Source organism: Neophocaena asiaeorientalis, unplaced genomic scaffold (genome assembly GCF_003031525.2).
Source record: "Neophocaena asiaeorientalis asiaeorientalis breed wild unplaced genomic scaffold, Neophocaena_asiaeorientalis_V1.1 scaffold89, whole genome shotgun sequence".
NCBI lineage: Eukaryota > Metazoa > Chordata > Mammalia > Artiodactyla > Phocoenidae > Neophocaena > Neophocaena asiaeorientalis.
The window spans coordinates 3655941-3678701 of NW_020172592.1; the positions used below are offsets into that span (position 1 = coordinate 3655941).

The 22761-nt window shown below is 35.9% G+C and overlaps 1 protein-coding gene across 1 annotated transcript in view; it reads left to right on the plus strand.

The window, feature by feature from the left end:
• Positions 1 to 22761, plus strand: part of SP4 (Sp4 transcription factor) — a 71659-nt gene extending 48898 nt beyond the window's left edge. Inside the window, exon 6 of the mRNA XM_024738460.1 lies at positions 19333 to 22761. Within this exon, the coding sequence (XP_024594228.1) occupies positions 19333 to 19580 (248 nt within the window). The 3' untranslated portion in view covers positions 19581 to 22761. The remainder of the gene's footprint in view (positions 1 to 19332) is intronic.

The following is a 22761-nucleotide window of genomic DNA, read 5'->3' on the forward strand; positions in this document are numbered from 1 at the left end:
ATGAAATTTTCTCCTATCTCAAGGTCATAACGTTTTTAAAAACATTTTCTTCTAATTGGCTTTAAGGTTTTCTTTGTGTAAGTTTATTAGTCTAGAAAAAAATTTTTTTTGATGATGGACTAAAAACGGGATAAAATTTTGTTTTTCTTTCATGTGGAAAGCCATTTCTTGAATAGTCCAATTCTTTCTTCATTGATATGTAATGGAACTTCTCTCATATGTTGATGTCCCCTTTAAGAATGGCTCAATTTCTGAGTCCTTTGTTTTGTCTGTTTGTCACTTCCTACAGTAATACTATACTGTTTTAATTACCAGAAGCTTATATTAAGTCTTCATATCTGGTAGGGCAGTTTTCCTTGTTTTGGTATATAACACTGACCTTCTCTATTTAGAACATGTCTGGTATATATATTTGGGACTCAATGTTTAATTATTGAATACAGTAATAATTTGGGTAGATGTTTTTGAATTAGACATTAAACTTTAACTTGTATCAAGGTACATGTAGGACAAAAGGGGAAGTAGAACTGACTTTTATTGATCAACTACTGAATATCAGATGTTTCAAATATATCAGCTCATTTAATTCTAACAGAAGCACTGTAAGCTAGAAATTGGCTCCATTTTACAGATTAGAAAATAGTCTCAGAGAAGAAATAATGGTTGCTAAATCTATTTAAAGTGATAAATAAAAATTACTTAGTTTGATATGCACACAACTTAGTAACACAGAAGAGTCTTAGTGTAATGGCTCAATCACTGAGTTAACATTATATTAAAAATAAGAATTTTAATTAAAAAAAAGTTTTAAAAACTCTGTATGGTATTACATTTGGGTTTCTAATGCCACCTCACCTTTCATATTGGCAAATATGTTGTGATTAAAAATTAAGCCCACTGTGAGCCATGGCCACTGAGCCTGCGCGTCTGGAGCCTGTGCTTCGCAACGGGAGGGGCCACAACAGTGAGAGGCCCGTGTACCGCAAAAAAAAAAAAAAGCTGCAGCCTCTCTATCACTGGGGCTGCCACCCTGTGGCCATCTCAGTGCCTCAGTCCTCCCTCCTGTACCTCATCGTCCAAGGCCATCCTTCTTTAGGCAACTTTCCTGCCCACACGCTCTGCTCAGGACCTTTCCTGGGGACAGCTTACCGGGATGGGACAGGAAGACAGTATAGTAAACTGTCCAGAGGTAAGCCCTAGAGTAACCACTAAGAAAATAGAAAAAAAATATACAGTTAAAAAAAAAAAATTAAGCCCATAACAATATTGATGTCTGTTTTAGAAAAATACTGTGCTGTTTATGTCAGTATGAGTGGATGCAGTATTTCTGCCCTGGTTTAACAGTGGGGCAGATTAGTGAAGACAAGAAAATTTGGAACCTCTCACATTGTGATTTCATCATTTTGTTTGAGAAGCGATGAGTTTCTAAAGTTCCTTTCTGTTGCACATTCATACTCATACAGATAACACAAGGCAGATTTACTGAAGGATTTATATAAACTACTTCAAAAGATTAATGACTTGGAAGCATAATTTCTTTCTTCTTTTTTTTTTTTTTTTTTTTTTTTTTTTTTTGCGGTATGCGAGCCTCTCACTGCTGTGGCCTCTCCCGTTGCGGAGCACAGGCTCCGGACGTGCAGGCTCAGCGGCCATGGCTCACGGGCCCAGCCGCTCTGTGGCACGTGGGATCCTCCCGGACCTGGGCACGAACCCACGTCCCCTGCATCCGCAGGCGGAATCTCAACCACTGTGCCACCAGGGAAGCCCTCTTTCTTCTTTTTAAATGGTCCACACCATTATTGTCTTCTAATAACCTGAATAATTCAGAATTTAATATACTTGCAGCTTACTTTCAGTGTTTCAAACATCTTGAATACATCATACACGAAATTGTTTATTTAAACATGTTATTTTAAAGTGTTTGGCTTAACATCAGATACCTTTTACTTTTAAAGAAGTAGTACAAGTAACTTTCATTCTAAGTGTTTATTAAAGTTGTTGAAAAGAAAATGAAACAAGTCTTTTGAAATAAATAAGTATTGATTAAGCATTTAATATGTTAAGTTGAAAGCCTTGGCCATTCATGGCAGTAACTGTGTTTTCTTTAATGTCCAACCACTGCACTAAGTAGAAATTCAGTCATCATCCTACTGTGAGTGGACAAATGAGTTATTTTTATTCACTGTTGAAAATAGTGTAGATTTTTTTTTTTTGCTTTCTGTAAAATTAAAATTTTTTTTCAAAAGATACATGGATATGGTATTTAAAAATCAAATCATGTAGAAGAGCTTGGATTGTTAAGCAGACTCTTTGGCCCACCCCGCCTGCTCCCTGGAGAAAATCATGTTTAATCCTTTAACTATTTTTACATTTTTATTCATCCTGTGATGGCTGTGCATACCTGTATAATATGCTTACACTGTTATTTATTGATACAGCAATATTAGATACTGACTATTCTTGCATTAAGAGTTAAGAATTTACCTCACAGATGGCCAGTAGGCACATGAAAAGCTGCTCAGTGTTGCTAATCATCAGGGAAATGCAAGTCAAACCCACCTGTGAGAATGGCGATCATCAAAAAGAATACAAATAAAAAATGTTGGTGAGGATGCGGAGAAAAGGGAACCCTTGTACACTCTTGGTGGAACTGTAAATTGGTGCAGCTGCTCTGGAAGACTACATGGAGGTTTCTCAAAAAACTAGAAATAGAACTACCATATGACCAAGTAATTCCACTCCTGGATATGTGTTCGAAAAAAACCCCAAAACACTAATTTGAAAAGATACACACAGCCTAATGTTCATAGCAGCATGATTTACAGTTGCCTAGATATGGAAACAACCTAAGTGTCGATCAATACATGAAGTGAAATAAGTCAGATAGAGAAAGACAAATGCTGTATGATATCACTTATACGTGGAATCTAAAATATGCAACAAACTAGTGACTATAATTTTTTAAAAGTAGAGTCACAGATACAGAGAACGAACTAGTGGTTACCAGTAAGGAAAGGGAAGGGGGTAGGTACAATTTAGGGGTAGGGGATTAAGAGGTACAAACTATTAGGTATAAAATAAGCTACAGGGATATATTGTACAACATGAGGAATATAGCCAATATTTTATAACTATAAATGAAGTATAACCTTTAAAATTGTGAATCAGTATAGTGTACACCTGTAACTTATTCAGTATTATACATAAACATACTTCAAATTAAAAAAATGAACACTCAGTTGTAAACTGACAGAAATCAGTACTCCCCCCAAAATAATTTACCTGACTTTACACAATCAATGACATTGCATTTTTTCTTTAACTGTGTGCAGGCCAAATGTTGTCTCATGACTCACCACTCTGTGATACCGTATTACCATGTCTGTCCTTCAGTTTCCATCCCTTTCACCTTTTAACTTCTCTCACCTAAACTTTTACTATCTCTTCTCTTTCTCTTGATGTTACAATGCTTACATTTTCTTTAATAACCACTGCCTCCGTGTTTTTATAGCTTAGTTTTTAAAGTTGAAAATTAGTAAATAAATAATAATTACATTATGTAATGGACTGTGATTACCTGTCCTTTCCTGTGCAGTTTTTGTTTTTGTTTTTTTTTCCTGAAGTTTCAAATTGCCTTCTTCCCCTTCGCATTGGTTAACTTTATTACCTCCTTTTGTTATTTTAACTTTTCAAGAAAAGTATCAACTCCATCAGGTTTCTCCTTATTCCTGGAGGACTCCAACTTTCAAACACTGATTCCTGTCTAGGGCTGCTGCACAACTGTAATCCTGAGACTTTTCTTCCCTGCTCTAATGGTTTGGATCCAGTGTTCTCCAGATCTCACATCTTCAGCTTTCTCAGTTCATTCCCTTGGTTTCTGGAAAACATTATGAAATGCTTCCTACAAAAAGGCATACAGAAGTAAATTTGTTTGAACATGCCTTTATTTTACTTTTCCACTTCATTGATAATTTGGCTAATACAGAATTCTAGGTTGAAAATTATATTCACTTAAAACATTAATGGCACTGCTCTGTTGTCTTCTTACATCTGTTTTACTAATAAGAAGTTCATTGTTCTCTTCTCATATTTTTTTGTAGGTGACCTAATTTTACCCCTTCAGCTTTAAGGAACTTATTTATTTTATTTATTTATAACTTTTTTATTTTGAAGTAACTTTATACTTAGGAGTTGCAAAGATAATATAGAGAGTTCTCAAATACCCTTCACCCAGCTTCCTCTATAACTGATGTCTTCCATAGCACAATGTTAAGAAATTAACATTGGTACAATACTATCAGTTAAGGCTTCCCTACAAATATACTTTTTCTATTCCAAGATTCAGTCCAGAGTACCACATTGCATTTATTTGTCATGACTCTTTAGTCTCCTGCAGTCTATGAAATTTCCTCATTTTTTTTCCTGGTCTTTTCATACTTTGACACTTAAAGGTTAAACATCTTGTAGAATATTCCTCAATTTGGATTTGTCTGATATTTTCTCATGATTACATTGAGGTTATGAATTGTTGCTGGGAAGAATATCACAGACATTATTGTCCTTCTAATCGCATCATATCAGGGAGTACATGATGTTTTATTATTGGTGATGTTAACCTTGATGAATTAGTTAAGATAATGTTTGCCAGGTATCTCCACTGTGAAGTTTTTCTTTTTTCCTTTCCATGTTTTGTTTATTAGAAGCAAGTGACTAAGTCCATTCAATATTCAAGAGGAAGTGAATTAAGCTCCACCTCCTAGAGGGAGGAGTATCAAAGAATCTGTGGACTTAAATGAATACAACCACAGTAATTAGTAAATATTTTAGAGGAGATTTTTTGAGTCTGCACAAATGTCCTCTTTCTCTTTAAAGAAAATACTATTTTCACTTTTAGCATTCCTCATTGTATCCTTTCTTTTTTCCTGAATATCCATAATTATAATGGGTATTTTAATATATTTTCTGAGGAAATAAAAACCACAATATTTGTTAGCTGAGGAAAGCTGAGGAAAGCTGAGGAAAGAGTGGATAAAATCTCTCTCTGAAACAACTACAGAATCATTTCTTTCACCAAAACATGAACAGACTTTTAATCACGTACAATCAAACATAACTGAAAACAAAGAGGGATTATATTCAGCTACAAGTAACAGAAAGCACCCATACTTTTCCTGATATGAGGAAGGGGCTTATTCTCACATAGAAGGAGTGGGTCAAGGCAGCCACTGCACAGTGCAGCAAACTCTCATGTCCTTGTTTATCGCTGCACCATTGTGAATGTATGGTGAATCAGGAAAACATACTCACTAACAATGTTAACAGCATAAGGTGTTTCCTACACAAATTAGACATGATGAAGCTGTAAATCTACAGAAGGGTAATCTGACAATATTCCCAACCATGAAATTCTGAATTATTTTCCAACTGGACACAGGGTGCCTCACAGAAAAATTCAAACTCTGACAGATTTTTATGTAGAATTGTGAAGACATCAGAGGAAAACTACACTTCTGATAATAGGAATCAAACAGTTGTTGGTGGTTTTGAAGATACTCTTGAATACAAAGACCCAGAATCTGGAAAATAGGATGAAAGGTGGTGTCCTCAAACCTCCTATGTATCTGTCTCTCTCCCAGCGTGGTGGCTCCAAAATCTGAAGTATGCCTTCTCATCTGCCTTTAAATTGCACACAGGTGACGCTATTGGTGAATTCTAACATGGAACCACAAAAGGGATAGATTCTGGAAAATCTAGGTCCTAATATTACTCACAGGCACGATATCTCCAACGCTAGATTTTTTGTCCTATCACAAGTCTCTCTTCTTCAAAGTCTATTCACCAAATACCAGTCAGAAGGAATGAAGAAGCAAATGGAAAAACATAATTTACGTGAATGTACACCCTTTGACAACCTGGCCATACAGAAAAAATTATTCCAAGTATTTAATAGTAGAGAAAATGGAAAAAGGCTCCTATACTCACCACCCCCCAAAAAAGATCTTTCTGTAATAAAGGTACAGTATATATAATAGATTAAGGATATTCGAGAACTGCCACCCAAGGCCAGTAGGAAAATCCCAACAAATACCAAGCCTAATTGCATATTAGAACTACACTTTATGGGGATATATGCATATGTACAGCAGATTCACTTTGTCACGAAGCAGAAACCAACACACCACTTCAAAGCAACCGCACTCCAACAAAGATGTCAAAAAAAAAAAATACACTTCAATCACCCATAGGTCCAACAGACTTAAAAATGGAAAGAGAAAATATCATTATCTGATTAAAGGAAAAATTGCTACCTTTAACCGTATGAACTGTTATTAAAAGATGACTTCCAGAATTACCTCACCTAAATATTCATTTTTGAAGGTAACTAGTACAAATCCAATGTCAAGAAAGACACTTTCATAAAGATCCTTAGTAAACACACATATTTATAAATTTTTATAACAAGTCTTTTATATTGAAGATTTTCTGAAACATTATTCTTGGATTACTTTCCAACAAGTTACCTCATGTTACTGACATTTATATTGTTTCTCATGAGAGTTTTCACATATAAGTATGTGGGCCCACTGAAGTCTTTCCTAGGCTCTATAAAAACTAGATTTATTATCTAGTGAACCCTTTCATGCTTTTGCAAAGTAGAGAGATCAGAAAAGGTTTTCCCATATTCTTCATATTTACATGGTTTCTCTGTAGTATGCATGTGTCTCTGAATGCCTAAGACAAATGTAGGCTTTCCCACATTCTTACATTCATAAGGCTGCTCTCCAGCGTGAATTCCTTCATGCACTTGAACATAAGTGGAAGCAAAAGTTTTCCCACATATTGTACAGTCACAGGTTTTTTCTAGTATGAGTTCTTTCATGTTTTTGAAGAGAACTAGAAAAACGAAATGCTTTAGAACATATTTTACACACACACAGTTTCTTGCCAGTGTGAGTCCTTTCACATGTTTGAAGAAAACTGGGAATAATAAATGCTTTCCCACTTCTACACATTTATATGGTTTCTCTCCGGTGTGCAGGCTCATGTGTCTTTGAATGCCTGAGAGAGAAAAATGTAGGCTTTCCCACATTCCTTACATTTATAGGGTCTCTCTCCAGTGTGAATTATTTTCATGCACTTGAACATAAGTGGAACTGAAGGTTTTCCCACATATTTTACATTCATAGTTTTTCTCCAGTATGGTTTTTTTCATGTTTTTGAAGCTATCTGGGAATACTAAATACTTTATAACATGTTTTACACACATACAGTTTCTCTCTAGTGTGAGTTCTTTCATGTATGTGAAGAGAACTGGGATATTGAATGCTTTCCCACATTCTTCACATTTATATGGTTTCTCTCCAGTGTGCAGTCTCTTGTGCCTTCAAATGCCTGAGGGACAAACGAAGGCTTTCCCACATTCCTGACATTGATAGGGTTTCTGTCCAGTGTGAGCTCTTTCATGCACTTGAACGTAAGTGGAAGCGAAGGATTTCCCACATACTTTACATTCATAGGGTTTTTCTCCAGTATGGGTTCTTTGATGTTCTTGAAGCTATCTGGGAATACTAAATGCTTTACAATATGTTTTATACACATATGGTTTCTCTCCACTGTGACTCCTTTCATGTATTTGAAGAGAACTGGGGTTAATGAATGCTTCCTCACATTCCTTACATTCATAGGATTTTTCTCCGGTGTGATCTCTTTCGTGTTTTTGGAAACCTTTTGAGAACGTAAACCTTTATGCCATTGCTTATATTCATAGGGCTACTCTCCAGAGTGAACTCTTTCATGTGTTTGGAAACCTTGATGAATGATTACTGAAACTTTTTCCACATTGCTGGAATTCATACAGTTTCTCTCCTGTGTAAGTTCCTTGTGAGTGCCTCTGTAAGGAAGTGTAATATTTGTAAACTTTCCCACTTTCCTTACATTTATATGTATTATACAGCCCTGATCATGTTTTTTTAAAATCTTGAGGTTTGTGTTCAGTGTGACATTTCATGTGTCTATTAAGAGATGAACGATACATGAAGACTTTTCCACGTACACTGCATTCACATGGTTTTAATCCAGGAGTTTTCTTGTTCAGGTCGAGAGGTGGAGTAAGGTTGAAGTTTCTTGCACGTGGACTACTGTCTTTACGCTCAGAGAATCTCACTGTCATATGATTTCTTGGTTTTCCCCCCTGGTTTTTGTACTGCTCTTCAATGTCATCACCATCCCATTTTGTTCCTGCTGAGGCCAGCTTCCTGAAGGTTTCCTGCATCACATCTCTGTAGAGTTTCTTCTTTGTAGGATTCAGTAGAGCCCACTCCTCCAGGATGAAGTTCACAGCCACATCCTTAAAGGTCACTTAGTCCATATCCAGCTTTTTGGGGTCTCCCCGAGTCCCTCCTACATGTCCCACGACGAGTGCAGAAACGACTGGGACAGTTAAGGGCGGGGGACGCCTGATACCGTCTGTGGGATGTCAGAGTCCGTGGGGTGTTGGAGTCCGTGGCGACTTTCTTGCTGGTGTGGTGCATCGCCCCGCCCACCTGTATCTTGCCTGCAGATACAATGTGATGTTCTGTGTGATGTTACTGTGATGTACTAAAGGTCATTTTCTATTTCCCTCATGTTTGTACAATTTTTAATTGTGACTCTTATATAAGGAAGACCTATCTATACCTTCTTCCCCAATTATTTGTTTATTCAGACATTTATTTTTACCACTATGGTATGGATTCATGAGTATTTATTTATAGAGTTATGATCCAATCCCATCGTTACATGCAAATCTCAGATATGCCAGGTTCGGTTCCAGACCACCTCGATGAAGTGTGAATATCTCAGTAAAGCCAGTCACACGAATTTTTTGGTTTCCCAGTGCATGTAAAAGTTAGGTTTACACTATACTGTAGTCTGTTAAGTGTACAGTAGCATTACGTCTAAAAATATAATACATATACCTTAATTAAAAAATACTTTATTGAGCTTCCCTGGTGGCGCAGTGGTTGAGAGTCTGCCTGCCGATGCAGGGGACACGGGTTCCAGCCCTAGTCCGGGAAGATCCCACATGCCGTGGAGCAAGTAAGCCCGTGCGCCACAGCTACCAAGCCTGCGCTCTAGAGCCCGCGAGCCACAACTGCTGAGCCTGTGCTCTAGAGCCCGTGAGCCACAACTACTGAGCCCACGTGCCACAACCACTGAAGCCTACGCACCTAGAGCCTGTGCTTCACAACAAGAGAAGCCACTGCAATGAGAAGCCTGCGCACCCAACGAAGAGTAGCCCCTGCTCAACGCAACTAAAGAAAGCCCGCGTGCAGCAACGAAGACCCAACGTGACCAAAATAAATAAATAAATAAATTTATTTTTTAAAATGTCCAGGATACAATCCAAAATTACTCAACATACTCTGTATCTGACCATGATACAAGATAATCCACAAGTTAGAATTATTAGACAAAGACTTTAAAGCAGGTATTATAACCATCATCCATGGAGTAAAGGTAAGCATGCTTACAATAAAAGGAAAGGCAGAAGTTCTCAGCATCAAAATGTGGCAGAGTTGGACAGCCACATGCAAAAAAGAAACTTTGACCTGCATACCTCATATGTTTTATAAAAACTAACTCAAAATCACTCAGACCTAAATCTAAACCTAAAACTGTAAAACCTTTTAAATATAGGATAAAATCTTTGTGGCCTGAGGTTAGACCAGGGTTTTTAATACAACATCAGAAGTACAATCCATAAAAGAAAAATTGATAAACTGGATTTCATAAAAACTAAAAACTTTTGCTCTGTGAAAAATTCTGAAAACACCAGACACAGACTGGAAGAAAATATTTGAAAATCATACATCTGACAATGTACTTTTATCTAGAATATATAAAGAATTCTCAAACCTCAACAGTTATGTGAACAACAGTACACTTTTTAAAAATTGGCAAAGGATCTGGGCACTTCACTAAACATTATACATGTGGCAAATAAGCACATGAAAAGATGTTCAACATCGTCTTTTATTTGGGGGAATGCAAATTAGTACCACAACAAGATACCTGTATACACCTATTAGAATGGCTAAAATAAAAAACAAGGACACCAAAACCCTGACAGTTAGAAGTACCGGGGAGATTGCAGAGCAACTGGAACTTCCTTGCTGGTGGGAATGCAAAATGACACAGCACCTTTGGAAAACATTTTGGAATTTTGTTATAAAAGTTAAACATACACTTAACCATATGACCTTGCATCCACTCCCAAGTATTCACCCCACCTTTGAATATATATGGCAGATTTATTTATAATCACCCAAACTGGAAACACCCCAAGTGTCCTTCAGCTGGTGAATGGATGAAATATTGTGGTATATCCATACATTGGAGTACTCTTCCCCAACGTAGAGGAATGAATCATTAATACACACAACCACATGGATGAAATTCAGATGCATTATGCTAAGTGAAAGCATCCAGCATCACAAGGCTACCTGTTGAATGATTCCATTTGTATGATGTAATAGAAAAATCAAAACTATACAAAAGGCGAACAGATCAGTGTTTTCTAGTGTGTGATGGAGGAGGGAGTTTGACTGAAGAGACATCATGAAGGAGGTTTTGGAAGTGACAGCAGTTCTTCTACATTTGAATTTTGGAGATAGCTACATGACTTAATGCATTTATCAAAACTCATAGAACTATGTAGCAGAAAGAATGAATTTTACTGTATGTAAATTAATACATTTTCAGAAGTGTGAGACAACTCTTATCTTTGCGAAATTGCAGTCTAAAAAGGGAGAGAGATTTTCTAGTTTATTTTTATTTTAACAATCCAAAGAATTTCCTGCTCAGCCTCATGCCTATGCCTCAATGTCATGCAACATGTCTCTTTATCAAGGATGATAGGAGTTGGGCTTCCCTGGTGGTGCAGTGGTTGAGAGTCTGCCTGCTGATGCAGGGGACACGGGTTCGTGCCCCGGTCTGGGAATATCCCACATGCTGCGGAGCGGCTGGGCCTGTGAGCCATGGCCGCTGAGCCTGCGCGTCCGGAGCCTGTGCTCCACAACGGGAGAGGCCACAACAGTGAGAGGCCCGCGTAAGGCAAAAAAAAAAAAAAATGATAAGAGTTAGAGCCAGAGGGACTCCTGAAAATGATTTTGTGCAATTCCATCATTTTATAAATAAAGAGTAATGAGAAGCTTAGTTCCTTGAGCAAAGTTGAGTTATTTAGTAATGGGGAAGAATGAGCCATGGAAGCAGTAAACAAATTCAGACAGGCAGTAACAGTAGTAGTTAACGTATCTGATCCCCTTCAGTGTGCTGGGTTTCTAAATGCTTTTTTAAAATCCATTTTCTCATTTTATCCTTTGAGCAATAATATGAGGTAGGTATTTCTGTTATTCCCAGCTAAAAGTGAAGAAACTGAGAATGGGAGAGAGAAGTTGCCTAAAATTATATGACTGGGAGGTGGAGCAGAGTCTCCTGGACTAGAATCTAACTCATACAAGAAAGAAAGTATGATATGTCAGAACCTACAAGCAGTTCAGTGTTTGGGAACCATGATATTTGTGGCAATAGATAAAACAGAAAAGGTAGGCAGCGGTCAGTAGGATGTTATGTACTATTTGATTTTGTTTTTTTCTGCAGCCATAGTAAATGAGGAACCATTGAACGTTTTCAGCAGATAATTAGATGGTCACCTTTTCATTTTAGACCATTTAGTATTTGTATGGAGGATAAATTTATAGGGAATAATTTTGAGACCAATCAGCAAGGACAGTAAGGACTTTTGGTAAGATACCAACTAAAACAGAAGTTGTAAGGTATATTTGGGACCAGTTTAAGAGATGTTTGTGTAATAAAATTGACAGGACTTGGTGATTAATTAGATGTGAGAAAAGAGATGAAAGGTACCAATGATGACTACTACCAGTTGAAATGGAGAATACAGGAAAGCGATAGGTATAATGTAGAATTGTCTATCTCCCTTCAATTCTGTCAATTTTGCTTCTTATGGTTTGGGTCTCTGTTGTTAGGTACATATATGTTTCTAATTGTTATATCTTCTTGGTGGAGTGACACATTTATTATTATAAAGTATCCTTACTTGTCTCTAGTAGTAATTTTTATCTTATTGTTCTAGTATTAATATAGCCATTCCAACTCTATTTGCACAGTGTATCAGTTTTCTGTCCTTTTACTTTTAGCCTATTCATGTCTTTGAATTTAAAGTGAGCCTCTGCTAGAAAGCATATAGTTGTATCATGTTTTTTCTTAATCCAGTCTGTCAATTTCTGCCTTTTGATTGGAGTGTTTAATACATTCATGTTTAATGCAATTAATGCTAAGGGCTTCTGCCATTTTGGTATTTGTTTTCTGTTTGTCTTCATGTCTTTTATCTTTTTTGTTCCTGTGTTTCTCCATTACTGACATTTTGTGTTAAACAAATATTGCTCATGTGTTATTTTAATTACCTTGTAATTTCTTTTAATATATGTATGTATGTGTATGTATATATGTATGCATATATATATATACACACATACATATATATATGTATGTATGTATGTTTTTTTAAGTTATTTTCTTAGTGGTTGCCTGCTTTGGGGATTGCAGTTCACATCTTAAAACAGTCTAGTCTGGGGCTTCCCTGGTGGCGCAGTGGTTGAGAGTCCGCCTGCCGATGCAGGGGACGCGGGTTCGTGCCCCGGTCCGGGAAGAGCCCACATGCTATGGAGCGGCAAGGCCCGTGAGCCATGGCCGCTGAGCCTGCGCGTCCGGAGCCTGTGCTCCGCAACGGGAGAGGCCACAACAGTGGGAGGCCTGCGTACCGCAAAAAAAAAAAAACAAACAAAAAAAAACCAGTCTAGTCTGGATTAATACCAACTTTATTTCAATAGCACGCAAAAGCTTTTCTCCTACGTAGCTCTGCCTCCACTTCTGCTGTTTTTTTCACTAATTACATCTTTGTATATTGTACCCATCAACACAGATTTGTAATTACTGTTTTATTAAGTTGTGTTTTAAACTAGATACAGGAAAAATGAGTAAAAAATGCATTTACACTGTCTTTTATATTTATCTATGTAGTTACTTTACCTGGTGTTCTTTATTTCTTCATGTGTATTCCAGTTATCATTTAGTGTCTTTTCATTTCAGCCTGAAGGACTCCCTTTAGTATTTCTTATAGGTGCAGATGTGCTAGTGATAGATTCCTTCAGTTTTTATTAATCTGGGAACATCTTAATTTATCCTTATTTTTGAAAGATAATTTTTCTGTATATAGAATTCTTGATTGACAGGTTTTTCCCTTTTATCTCTTTGAATATATCATCCCGTTGCTTTCACACCTCCGTGATCTCTGATGAAAAAAATCAGCTTTTTTCTTAGTGATGATCCCTTGTAGATGATGATTCACTTCTATCTTGCTGCTTTCTAGATTCTGTCTTTGTTTTTCGCTTTAAACAGTTTGATTATTGTGTCTCAGTGTGAATTTCTTTTCACTTAACCTACTTGAAGTTAACTGAGCCTCTTCAATGTGTATATTAATGTTTTTCATCAAATTTGGGGAGTTTTCAGCCATCATTTCTTCAAATATTCTTTCTTTTAAAAACCTAGGACCAATAAATCTCTCCCTCTTTGCTGAGAGGCTTTGTGTGCATGTTGGGGCCCCCATCAACACTCAGCCAGACAGTTGACAATGCTACCATAGCCTTCACTTTCTGCTTTTGCAGAACCTCAAAGGATAGGCATAAGTGAGAGTTTGGTTCTTCTCAGCCCTTTCCTGAGTAGACTCACAGCCCTAAGCATGTATGTGGCCTTCTAGATTCCAAGGAGTATGTCAGCTTTTTCTTTTAAGCTTTTTGTTTAGTCTGTTTATTGTTTGGCCCAAGTATTATTCTTTGTTTTGGACATCCATGAAGTTAAAACACTTTCCTATAATTGTTTTAGACAAACACATGCCATTCTCTACCCCGGAAGAAGACTTTTTGCATTGGGTATTTCCAAGGAAGGTTAAATAGAAAAGTATTTTAAGTGGGGTCCTCCAAAGAAACAATGATGATTCTTTGGGAAAGAAGTTTTGAAAGGGCTCCAGCTCTGTTCTGTTCCCTCTGGTGACTACCAGGCTGCTGGGGAGTAGAAAGTGGAACTAGGCAAGTTAAAACACCACAAAACTTGCTCTTCTTACCAAGATTCAGACATTTTCTTTATTAAACACTCCCTGAGTTACTGGAACCCTTGATTAATTTCCAGAGTCTGAAAGGGTTGATTTGATTGTTTTTTCCCAGTTTCTGATTCCTTTCACAGAGGAGTGGATTTTTGGAGATCACCATGTTTACTAACATTACCTCTTTCATAGTTTGGGGGACTTTTCCCCTTTATTTCTGAGAATTATAAGGATCGGAAAGTTAATGAGTTCTGTTTGCGACATGTTGAATGATGCTTTCTATGGCACATCTTGGAGATGTTAAATTCATAGTTTAGGAATCTGGATCTTGATGTACCTATCCATTTATAGATGATAGTTAAAACCATTAGAGTAGATAAGATTGCCTTTTAAAAAAATGTTTAGGGCTTCCCTGGTGGCGCAGTGGCTGAGAGTCCACCTGCCGATGAAGGGGGCACGGGTTTGTGCCCTGGTCCGGGAAGATCCCACATGCCGCAGAGCGGCTGGGCCCGTGAGCCATGGCTGCTGAACCTGCGCGTCTGGAGCCTGTGCTCCGCAACAGGAGAGGCCATAACGGTGAGAGGCCCGCGTACCGCAAAAAAAAACACCAAAAAACAAACAAACAAAAAAAAGTGTTTATAATGAAATGACCAAAGGGCTTCTATATTTGAGTAGATAATTGCTGAAGGAAGAAGTGAAAAATTACTCATGATGCACATTTGATATCTACAAATTTATGGTCTCAAATCTCATCCAGTCTCTCAGACAGCCTATCAATCTTATTCTTTTTTTCAGCTTCCTCATTACCTTAGCAATTACCTAAACCTCCTTAAGTCTTCTTAATTCCCTTGTCACTCCCAGTTAACTTCCCCTTACTCTGTCTTCTACTTCAAGAAAATTTGAGCCATATAACTTCTCTCAAACTATCATTCCTCCCCCTTTTAATTTGCTTTTATCCACAGGTAATGATAGAGGAGAATTGAGTGCACTCATGAAAAGATTCATTTAGATATTCTAGGCTGAGCAGGTAAGGGAGAGTGTCCAGGAGGGACTGATAGGTCCCTCCTGATAGACATTGGAGGGATCCAGGGACTACAGGTTTCTCAGTTTGAATAATGAGGTTTTTTAGAACAAATCAAAATATGATTTCTGTAGAGTGAGTTATATATAGAAGTCTGGTAAGAAATTGTACATATGCTACAAATGGACGTTTAGTTGAAAGTTATTCATTGAGCAAAGGGTGTGTTTTTTACTTAGCTGTAACAAATGCCAGACATTTAAAAATGTCCCTGTAGTGGGTTGAATTGTGCCTCCCAGAAAGATACGTTTAAGTCCTAATCCCCAGTATCTGTGAATGTGACCTTCTTGGGAAATAGTTATTTGCAGACGAGATGAATTAAGATAAAGTCATACTATGCCTAGTGTCTAGGATTTAGGACCTAGTGCACCCTAAATCCAATGACTGGCATCCATGTAAGGAAGGGAGAAGACACAGAGACACAGGGGAAAAGGCCATGTGAAGACAGAGGCAAAGATTGGAGAGCTGCACCTACAAGCCGATGAATGCCAAGGATTGCCAGAAGTCACCAGCAGCTAGGATGAGGCCAGGGAGTATTCTTCTCTAGAGCCTTTGATGGGCGCATTGTGCTACTGACACCTTGATTTGGGGCATCTAGCTCCATAACTGTGAGAGAGAGAATATCTGTTGTTTTTAAGCCACCCCGTTTGTGATTTTTTGTTTTTGCTTTTTTATAGTAGCCCTTGGAAACTAATATAGCCCCTCAGTTCACTCCTGAAATTATTTTAATTGATAAATATGCAGGTATGTTATCAAATGACAAACTTAGAAATAACATCAGTAATCTATAAAGTATGTTTTATATATTACATTAGCTTAAGTTTGAGGGTAACACTTTGAAAATGAGATTGTAGGCAGAACTATGGCAGCTAGATAATTGGCTCTTGATGGGTACCTCAAATACATAAAGCTTAAAAGATCTGATTTAGTTCCATTTATCCTTTCAAGTCTATGATTCCATTTGAAAATCTCAGCAAATTTTTTTTCTGAGAGAAATTACTGTTAACATCGTGTTAGGAAATAATCTACATAATTTCTAAATATGAATCTTCTACTTAAATCCTTTTAAAATACTACCACATTTTAATAGTTGTGTAATACAGCTTGACATTTTATTAATAATATAGGTGAAATAAGCAATTTTTTTCCTATATTCAGTGTATTAAACCAAAATCATTTTGCTTACATCCTTGAGATATTCTTAGAGAAATAAAATTTGGAATTTCTTCTTGATATGCTTTTGATACTTGTGATGCAGATATTTCACAGATCTTGATCCATGTAACAGATCAACTGTAATTTTTTTTAATTAGGCTTTACCTTTTTCAAGACTATATCTTATATGATTATCAGTTCTCTATTGCTCCTACAGCAAACTACCACAAATTTAACAGCTTAAAATAACACACATTTTTATATCACTGTTTGTTTAAGTCTGAAGTCCTAGTAGGCTCAGCCGGGGTCCTCTGCTTAGCCTCTCACAAAGGTGAGATCAGGGTGTTGGCTGGGCTGTGTTCCCACCCGAAGGCTCTGGGAGAGCATCTGCTTCCAGACTTACGCTATCAGCCAGATTCAGCGTTTGCTGTTGTAGGGCGTAGGTCCCTGTGTTCTTGCTGCCTGTCAGCAGGTGGGCAGTGGGGCTGGCATTTGCTCCTGGAGCTGACCCACGTTCCTTCTCACACTTTCCACGTGGCACCCCTCCAGCAACAGCGGGTCAAGTTCCTCTCACACTTCTGATTTCTCTGATTTTTCTTGCTGCGTCTCTCTGATTCCAGCTGAAGAAAGCAGTCTCCTTTTAAGAACTTATGTGATTAGATTGGGCCCACGCAGATAATTCAGAACACTCTCCCTTTGTTAACCTTTATAAACTTAGTTACATCCCTTTTGCCATGTAATAAAACATATTCACAAGTTCCAGGGATTAGGGCACAGACATCTTTGTGGGGGATTGGGGCATTTTGCCCACCGTAAGTAACTAATATCAACAGTTTTGATAATTAGTTGCATTAATTATAAAAAGTATTAACCCTACTAAAAATAATTATAAAAATAATTAAAATAATTATAAATACAGAAAAGATATTATAGTGTATTTAGTTAGTATAAGAACCCTGTACCTCCCTGTATCCATATATTATAAAGTATAATGATAATGTTTGCTAAGAGGTAAGAAATTCAGAAATTGTCTTACACCATAGAAAACACACTTCTTTGTGGAAAAGGTTAATAAACTGAAATGTCATTCCCCTAATGACAGTTGAATTGTACAACATAATTTACTTATTTTGAGATTTTATCCAACTTTCATTGCTTGAAATCAATTGGATACCCACACCTCTTAGGAGTAGACTAGAAAGTCCACACACAAACCATGTCCCCATCATTTCTCATTTATCTTACAGTTTGCTGCTAAGTAGGTGGGGACTTGAATTTCTTTCTCATTTGGTACCAGTAGCTCCATGTGGTTACAAATGACTCTCTCAAGATAACGGAAGCTTCTTAAAATCAGAGACTCTGACTTGTTCAGATTTGTATCACCAGTGCCTGGCACATTACAGATGTTCCACAAATATTTGTTGAAAAACGACTGAACTCATGAATATTACAGCTAACAAATGTTTATTAAACAGCCAGTGTGTACAAGTTGATCACCCATTGATTCAGTGTTTACTGAATGATCTCGTGCCTTCAAGCCGTCACTACCTGATTTCTTTCTGATTATTCTTGGCCACTGTTGCTGTAAAAGAACAGAGGTCTCTACTACAGGTGATTTAGTACAAAAAGCCTGAACTAGAAACCAGATGCCTTGAATTCTGCTCTGATATTAATAAATTGTATGTTTCCTAAGCAAATTAATTAATTTCTGAGCCCCAACTTACTCATCTATAAAATGAAAATGTAAAATAAGATCCTTAAAATTTCTTCCAGCTTTTAAATTTTTACACTTAGAATTTTTCTTTTGAAGTAAAATGGGAAACTTGAAAGATAAAAGAGTTCAAGATTGATCCTAAACATAAACCCTCATTTAATTGTTTTTAGCCCTTGTCTGGCTGTTAGCATTCATAAGATGCAAGTCATTTTACCTTAAACCTCAACTGCCTTTATTTTTAATGTCTTTAAGAATTTTGTCTCAACCATTTATTTATCCTTTCATTTAATTTTTCAAGACTGAAAGAGGAAGAAAATTTCAGTGAGATACCTCAAATGCAATTTTTTAAAATAAAACAAACATAAAGAATAGGGGATAATATCTGACATGGACACTATAGATTTTCTATTAGTAAGTCAAAAGCAGGGCCAGGTAAAAGAAGCCAGCTGAATTGAATTTTCTTATTATCCAAGTTCTACTATCAGACTGGGAAAAAATATTGCTTCTTTCCCTTAAGTAACAACAATTTTAAGGGAAGGACTAAAGCTAATAGTTTATCCATTATGAACGTGACGATATACCAGTTAACCAAATTTTTATGTGCCCCACCCATTATATGCAAAATGAAAGGACTTTTTTCTGAAATACAGAAGTAGTTAGTTCCAGTAGAACTATCTTATAACTTAGAGGGAGAATATATAAGGATCACTCCGTGTACCAGAACCTAATAGTCTTAATTCTGTGAGACCTAAAAATTCTGTTAAATTTGAAATGTAGTGTTTGCCCCACTCTTATTTTTGCCTTGTGAAGAAACTCAGTACACTACAAAATTATTAACTGATTTTATTTGAAGTAGTTCTAAGATATTTCCTGCCTCTAGGCATTATATTCAAAACCTAGACAATAGTTTTTAAGGAAGGGCGGATACGAGCCTTGAACATTATGTATTGTTATACCTGGAAGAGATTTTTGAGATCATCTGTTAGAAACCCTCTTATTTTGTAGATAAGGAAACTGAGGAAACAGCTTTTATTTTCAGTTCTTAGCAGAATCATGACTTTAAAGTCATGTACTACACTGTGTGTTTGATGGCATTTTAAAATAAAAACATGAAGTATTTTGCAACTACTCAAAAGTATAGTATGACCAGAAGAGAAATTATTTTAAATTATTATTTAATTTAGATAAAGTTAATTACTATTCATTTATTATTTTTCTGTTTAGGTGAAAAGAGATTTGAATGTCCGGAATGTTCTAAAAGATTTATGCGGAGTGATCATCTCTCCAAACATGTCAAAACGCACCAGAATAAGAAAGGTGGTGGGACAGCTCTTGCCATTGTTACCTCCGGAGAACTGGACTCATCTGTAACAGAGGTGCTTGGCTCCCCAAGAATTGTCACAGTTGCAGCCATTTCTCAAGATTCAAACCCAGCAACTCCCAATGTTTCAACCAACATGGAAGAATTCTGAAAAGTTATTTATAACAGAGACCTCTAGTGCTGCACTTAAGTTTACACACATTTGAAAATCTGGAAATGGGCTGGTCAGGTGAATTACAAAGTAGGAAATCATGTTTTCATTCTTGGCTTCTTTAAGTATTCCAAGATTTTGGGTCAGCACATGAAGTGTTGAATTTTTAAAAATATAAAAAGCAAACTGATGTACTGGAAACAGGTAGAAAAGTATTTCCTCCATATTATACGTTGTAGTTATTTGGAGATCTATCACATAATCTTTAAACTGAATCTTCCCCTCTCTTAACATCATGTGTTAACATGTTTAAAAAGACAGACCTCAGTAGTTTGTAGGCTGGACCTTAATTGGACTTGTTTTCTTTGAAAGTACTTTGTTATAAATTCAGTCAGTAATAATTTATGTGGACTTATTTTTTTTTGCAGTAGCACAGAAAACAAATAGTTAACTGATGATAGAGATAATACTTTATTTCCTTAGCTTGATTTTTGAAAAATCAACTGAAAATAGTTTTGGCCGTCTTTTCTAAATATTAGAAATTTTTCAACAGTTGAATTAGGTAAGTTCCAAAAAAGTAATCTGAGAGGCATCTCAGATCTTTATTACCACTACATTGTAGTAGTGCGTATGCAGACAATCAGTGAAGTCCAAGTACTTTCTCCATTTGGAGACACAAGAGGAACTTAGAGCTAAACCTTAGGTTAAATTTTAGATTGAAACCTTAGGAAAATACTGGGGGGAAAACAAAACTCATAATAGCTTCAGAAAAATAAAATGAGGCAATTTAACAGGTAAGGTTTTGAAGTTAGGATTGATTATATTCCTAACCCTAGGTTGAACCACAAAGTTCATTTTAAATGTTTATATTGGAAATATTTGCATAGAGTTTAAATCGTTCTGTAGTTTCATATTCTGTAAATATGAATTATGTTGACAATGTGCAAAATTCTTTATGCTTTGACTTGGTAGCCAAAGAAAGAATTATCACACTTTTTTTAAGGCCAGCAGAAAATTATCTTTTAACTACTTTACAATTTCTGTTTTCCTCTTTACTAAAAATTAGCGAATCCCATTTTATTTCTAGCACTGTGTTAGAGGCTGATTAAGAATTTATAACACAGTAATTTCTTTATGTTATGCCAATACCTGAATTTTCCCTAAGAAGACAGCCTAACAAATATATAACAGATGTGATACTATGAAACAAAAATTATTTTTTAAAAATCAGAATAATTTCAGTCAATTAAGTGACTAAAGAAAAATGTATTTCATTGTTTATACAAGGGTCTTAATAGGAAAGATGGCCAAAAGTTTCATATAAAAAAAATTGGGAGTATACCAGTAGCTTAAATATTAGTAAGATATTTAATAGTTTAAAAATATATTTACAAAGAATTATAATGGAATTGGAATTCACCATTTGAAAACTAAAGTTTTTAACTGCTCGGTTTATTAACACCATTAGTTTGGGGACTGTTTGAATATAGGTGTATGTTTTCTTGTGCATTCCCTATTATTTCAGGAAAAGTACTACTCATGCGAATTCTCTTCCGAAATTGTGATGTTTCTTGTATTTTTGATGAAGGAGAAATACTGTAATGATCACTGTTTACACTATGTACACTTTAGGCCAGCCCTTTGTAGCGTTATATAAAACTGAAGGTCTTTTGTGCTTTCAGTTTGTATAAAAAAGCTTTGAGATTAAAGGAAAAAAAAATTTTTACACTGTGGTTATAAATTTCAAGTTTCTTAAAGCTTTTGTAGACTTGTAACAAAGTCTTTAAATTTTAGTTGGATTTTGTAAATTGTTTTGTATATTTTATTTAACGTACTCTTAACAACTGATGTATCTGGCTTTAAAACATCAGAATCAGTTTGTTGCTTTGTTTGGTACAGAGGAGCATTTGGTAGTATTAATTTTAATTTTATTATATAGGAGCTGAAACATCAAATATATATTTTATCTATCATTATGCTACACAATCAGTGCTATAAATTTTTTTATGCAAAGAAACTTTCGTAATGTTTGAATCATGTTTCCTCAGAGTGACACTTTTTGTTGTTGTTAATACCGAGTATGAGCTCTCTGCACCATTATTCCATGAACCAATTTTAATGCATACCTATGTATGCTCCTCAGAAATCGAAGTTATTTTTTAATCAACAATGAGGCCTATTATAAATTTAACAAACTGAATTTGGATAGCTTTATAGCATATAAAATATATTAATTTGTGTTAGCAGGTGCACATTTCACCACTGAAATTAGAAATCTTTTGACAGTCTGTTCTGCATACCATTCTGAATCCACTCTTCTGTCTTATAAGAATCGTAAATTTCAGTGTCCTTTATTTGACTCAGTGGGATATAGCTGTTATAAGTAATAGGGCACAGATGTGCAGTAGAGTCTTGTTTAATGACATTTCACTGTTCATTCCCTTTGCCACTGTTATAAAACTTTTCTTTATTGTAATTATCAGTGCAAAGCTATGTATTTATCATGGTAGAACTCCAGTGTTAGAATAGTTTTTTCTTACAGTATACTTTCTTTGGTTAGGTTTGTGTATGTGTTGCTGATTACATTAGAACTTGATGTTAAGTCATTATTTATCACACTCTCATGAGAGCAGTAATCAAAGTGTGTAATCTAGGAGAAAAAGTTAATTTGTCAAACTTAGATAAGCATGATGTTTAGGTCCTATTTTTCAATTTTATAACTGTTTTATTGCAACAATATTTGTATTTAAGTCTTCATTTTAATGCCTTGTGGTGTTTTTTTATGCATGTCACTAAGTTGTCATCCCACATAAATTGATGTGCAGCATAGGGTATTAAATCTACATAATGATTTTAAAACAAAAATAGTTGATGGTAAAATGTAAATGTTTTGCAAAAATTCCTTATAAAAAGTTTTGTAGTAACATTTCACTTGTAAATTTTTTTTTGTAAAAAAAAAGAAAAAAAAAAAAAAAGATGAGTCCAGAAAAAAACCTGTTTCCCATATCCTAGAATTTAGACAATTATTCTGCCAGCAAAGCCTCTGGGGCTGTAATTGACATTTTTACAGTGCTGATTTGTATAAAATTTGTTTTTTGTGGATTTGGAAATAAAATCATGTACAAGTTGTTGCCTGCAATAACAATTGCAAGTAACCTATTAAAAATTCCCTTGAGTTTAA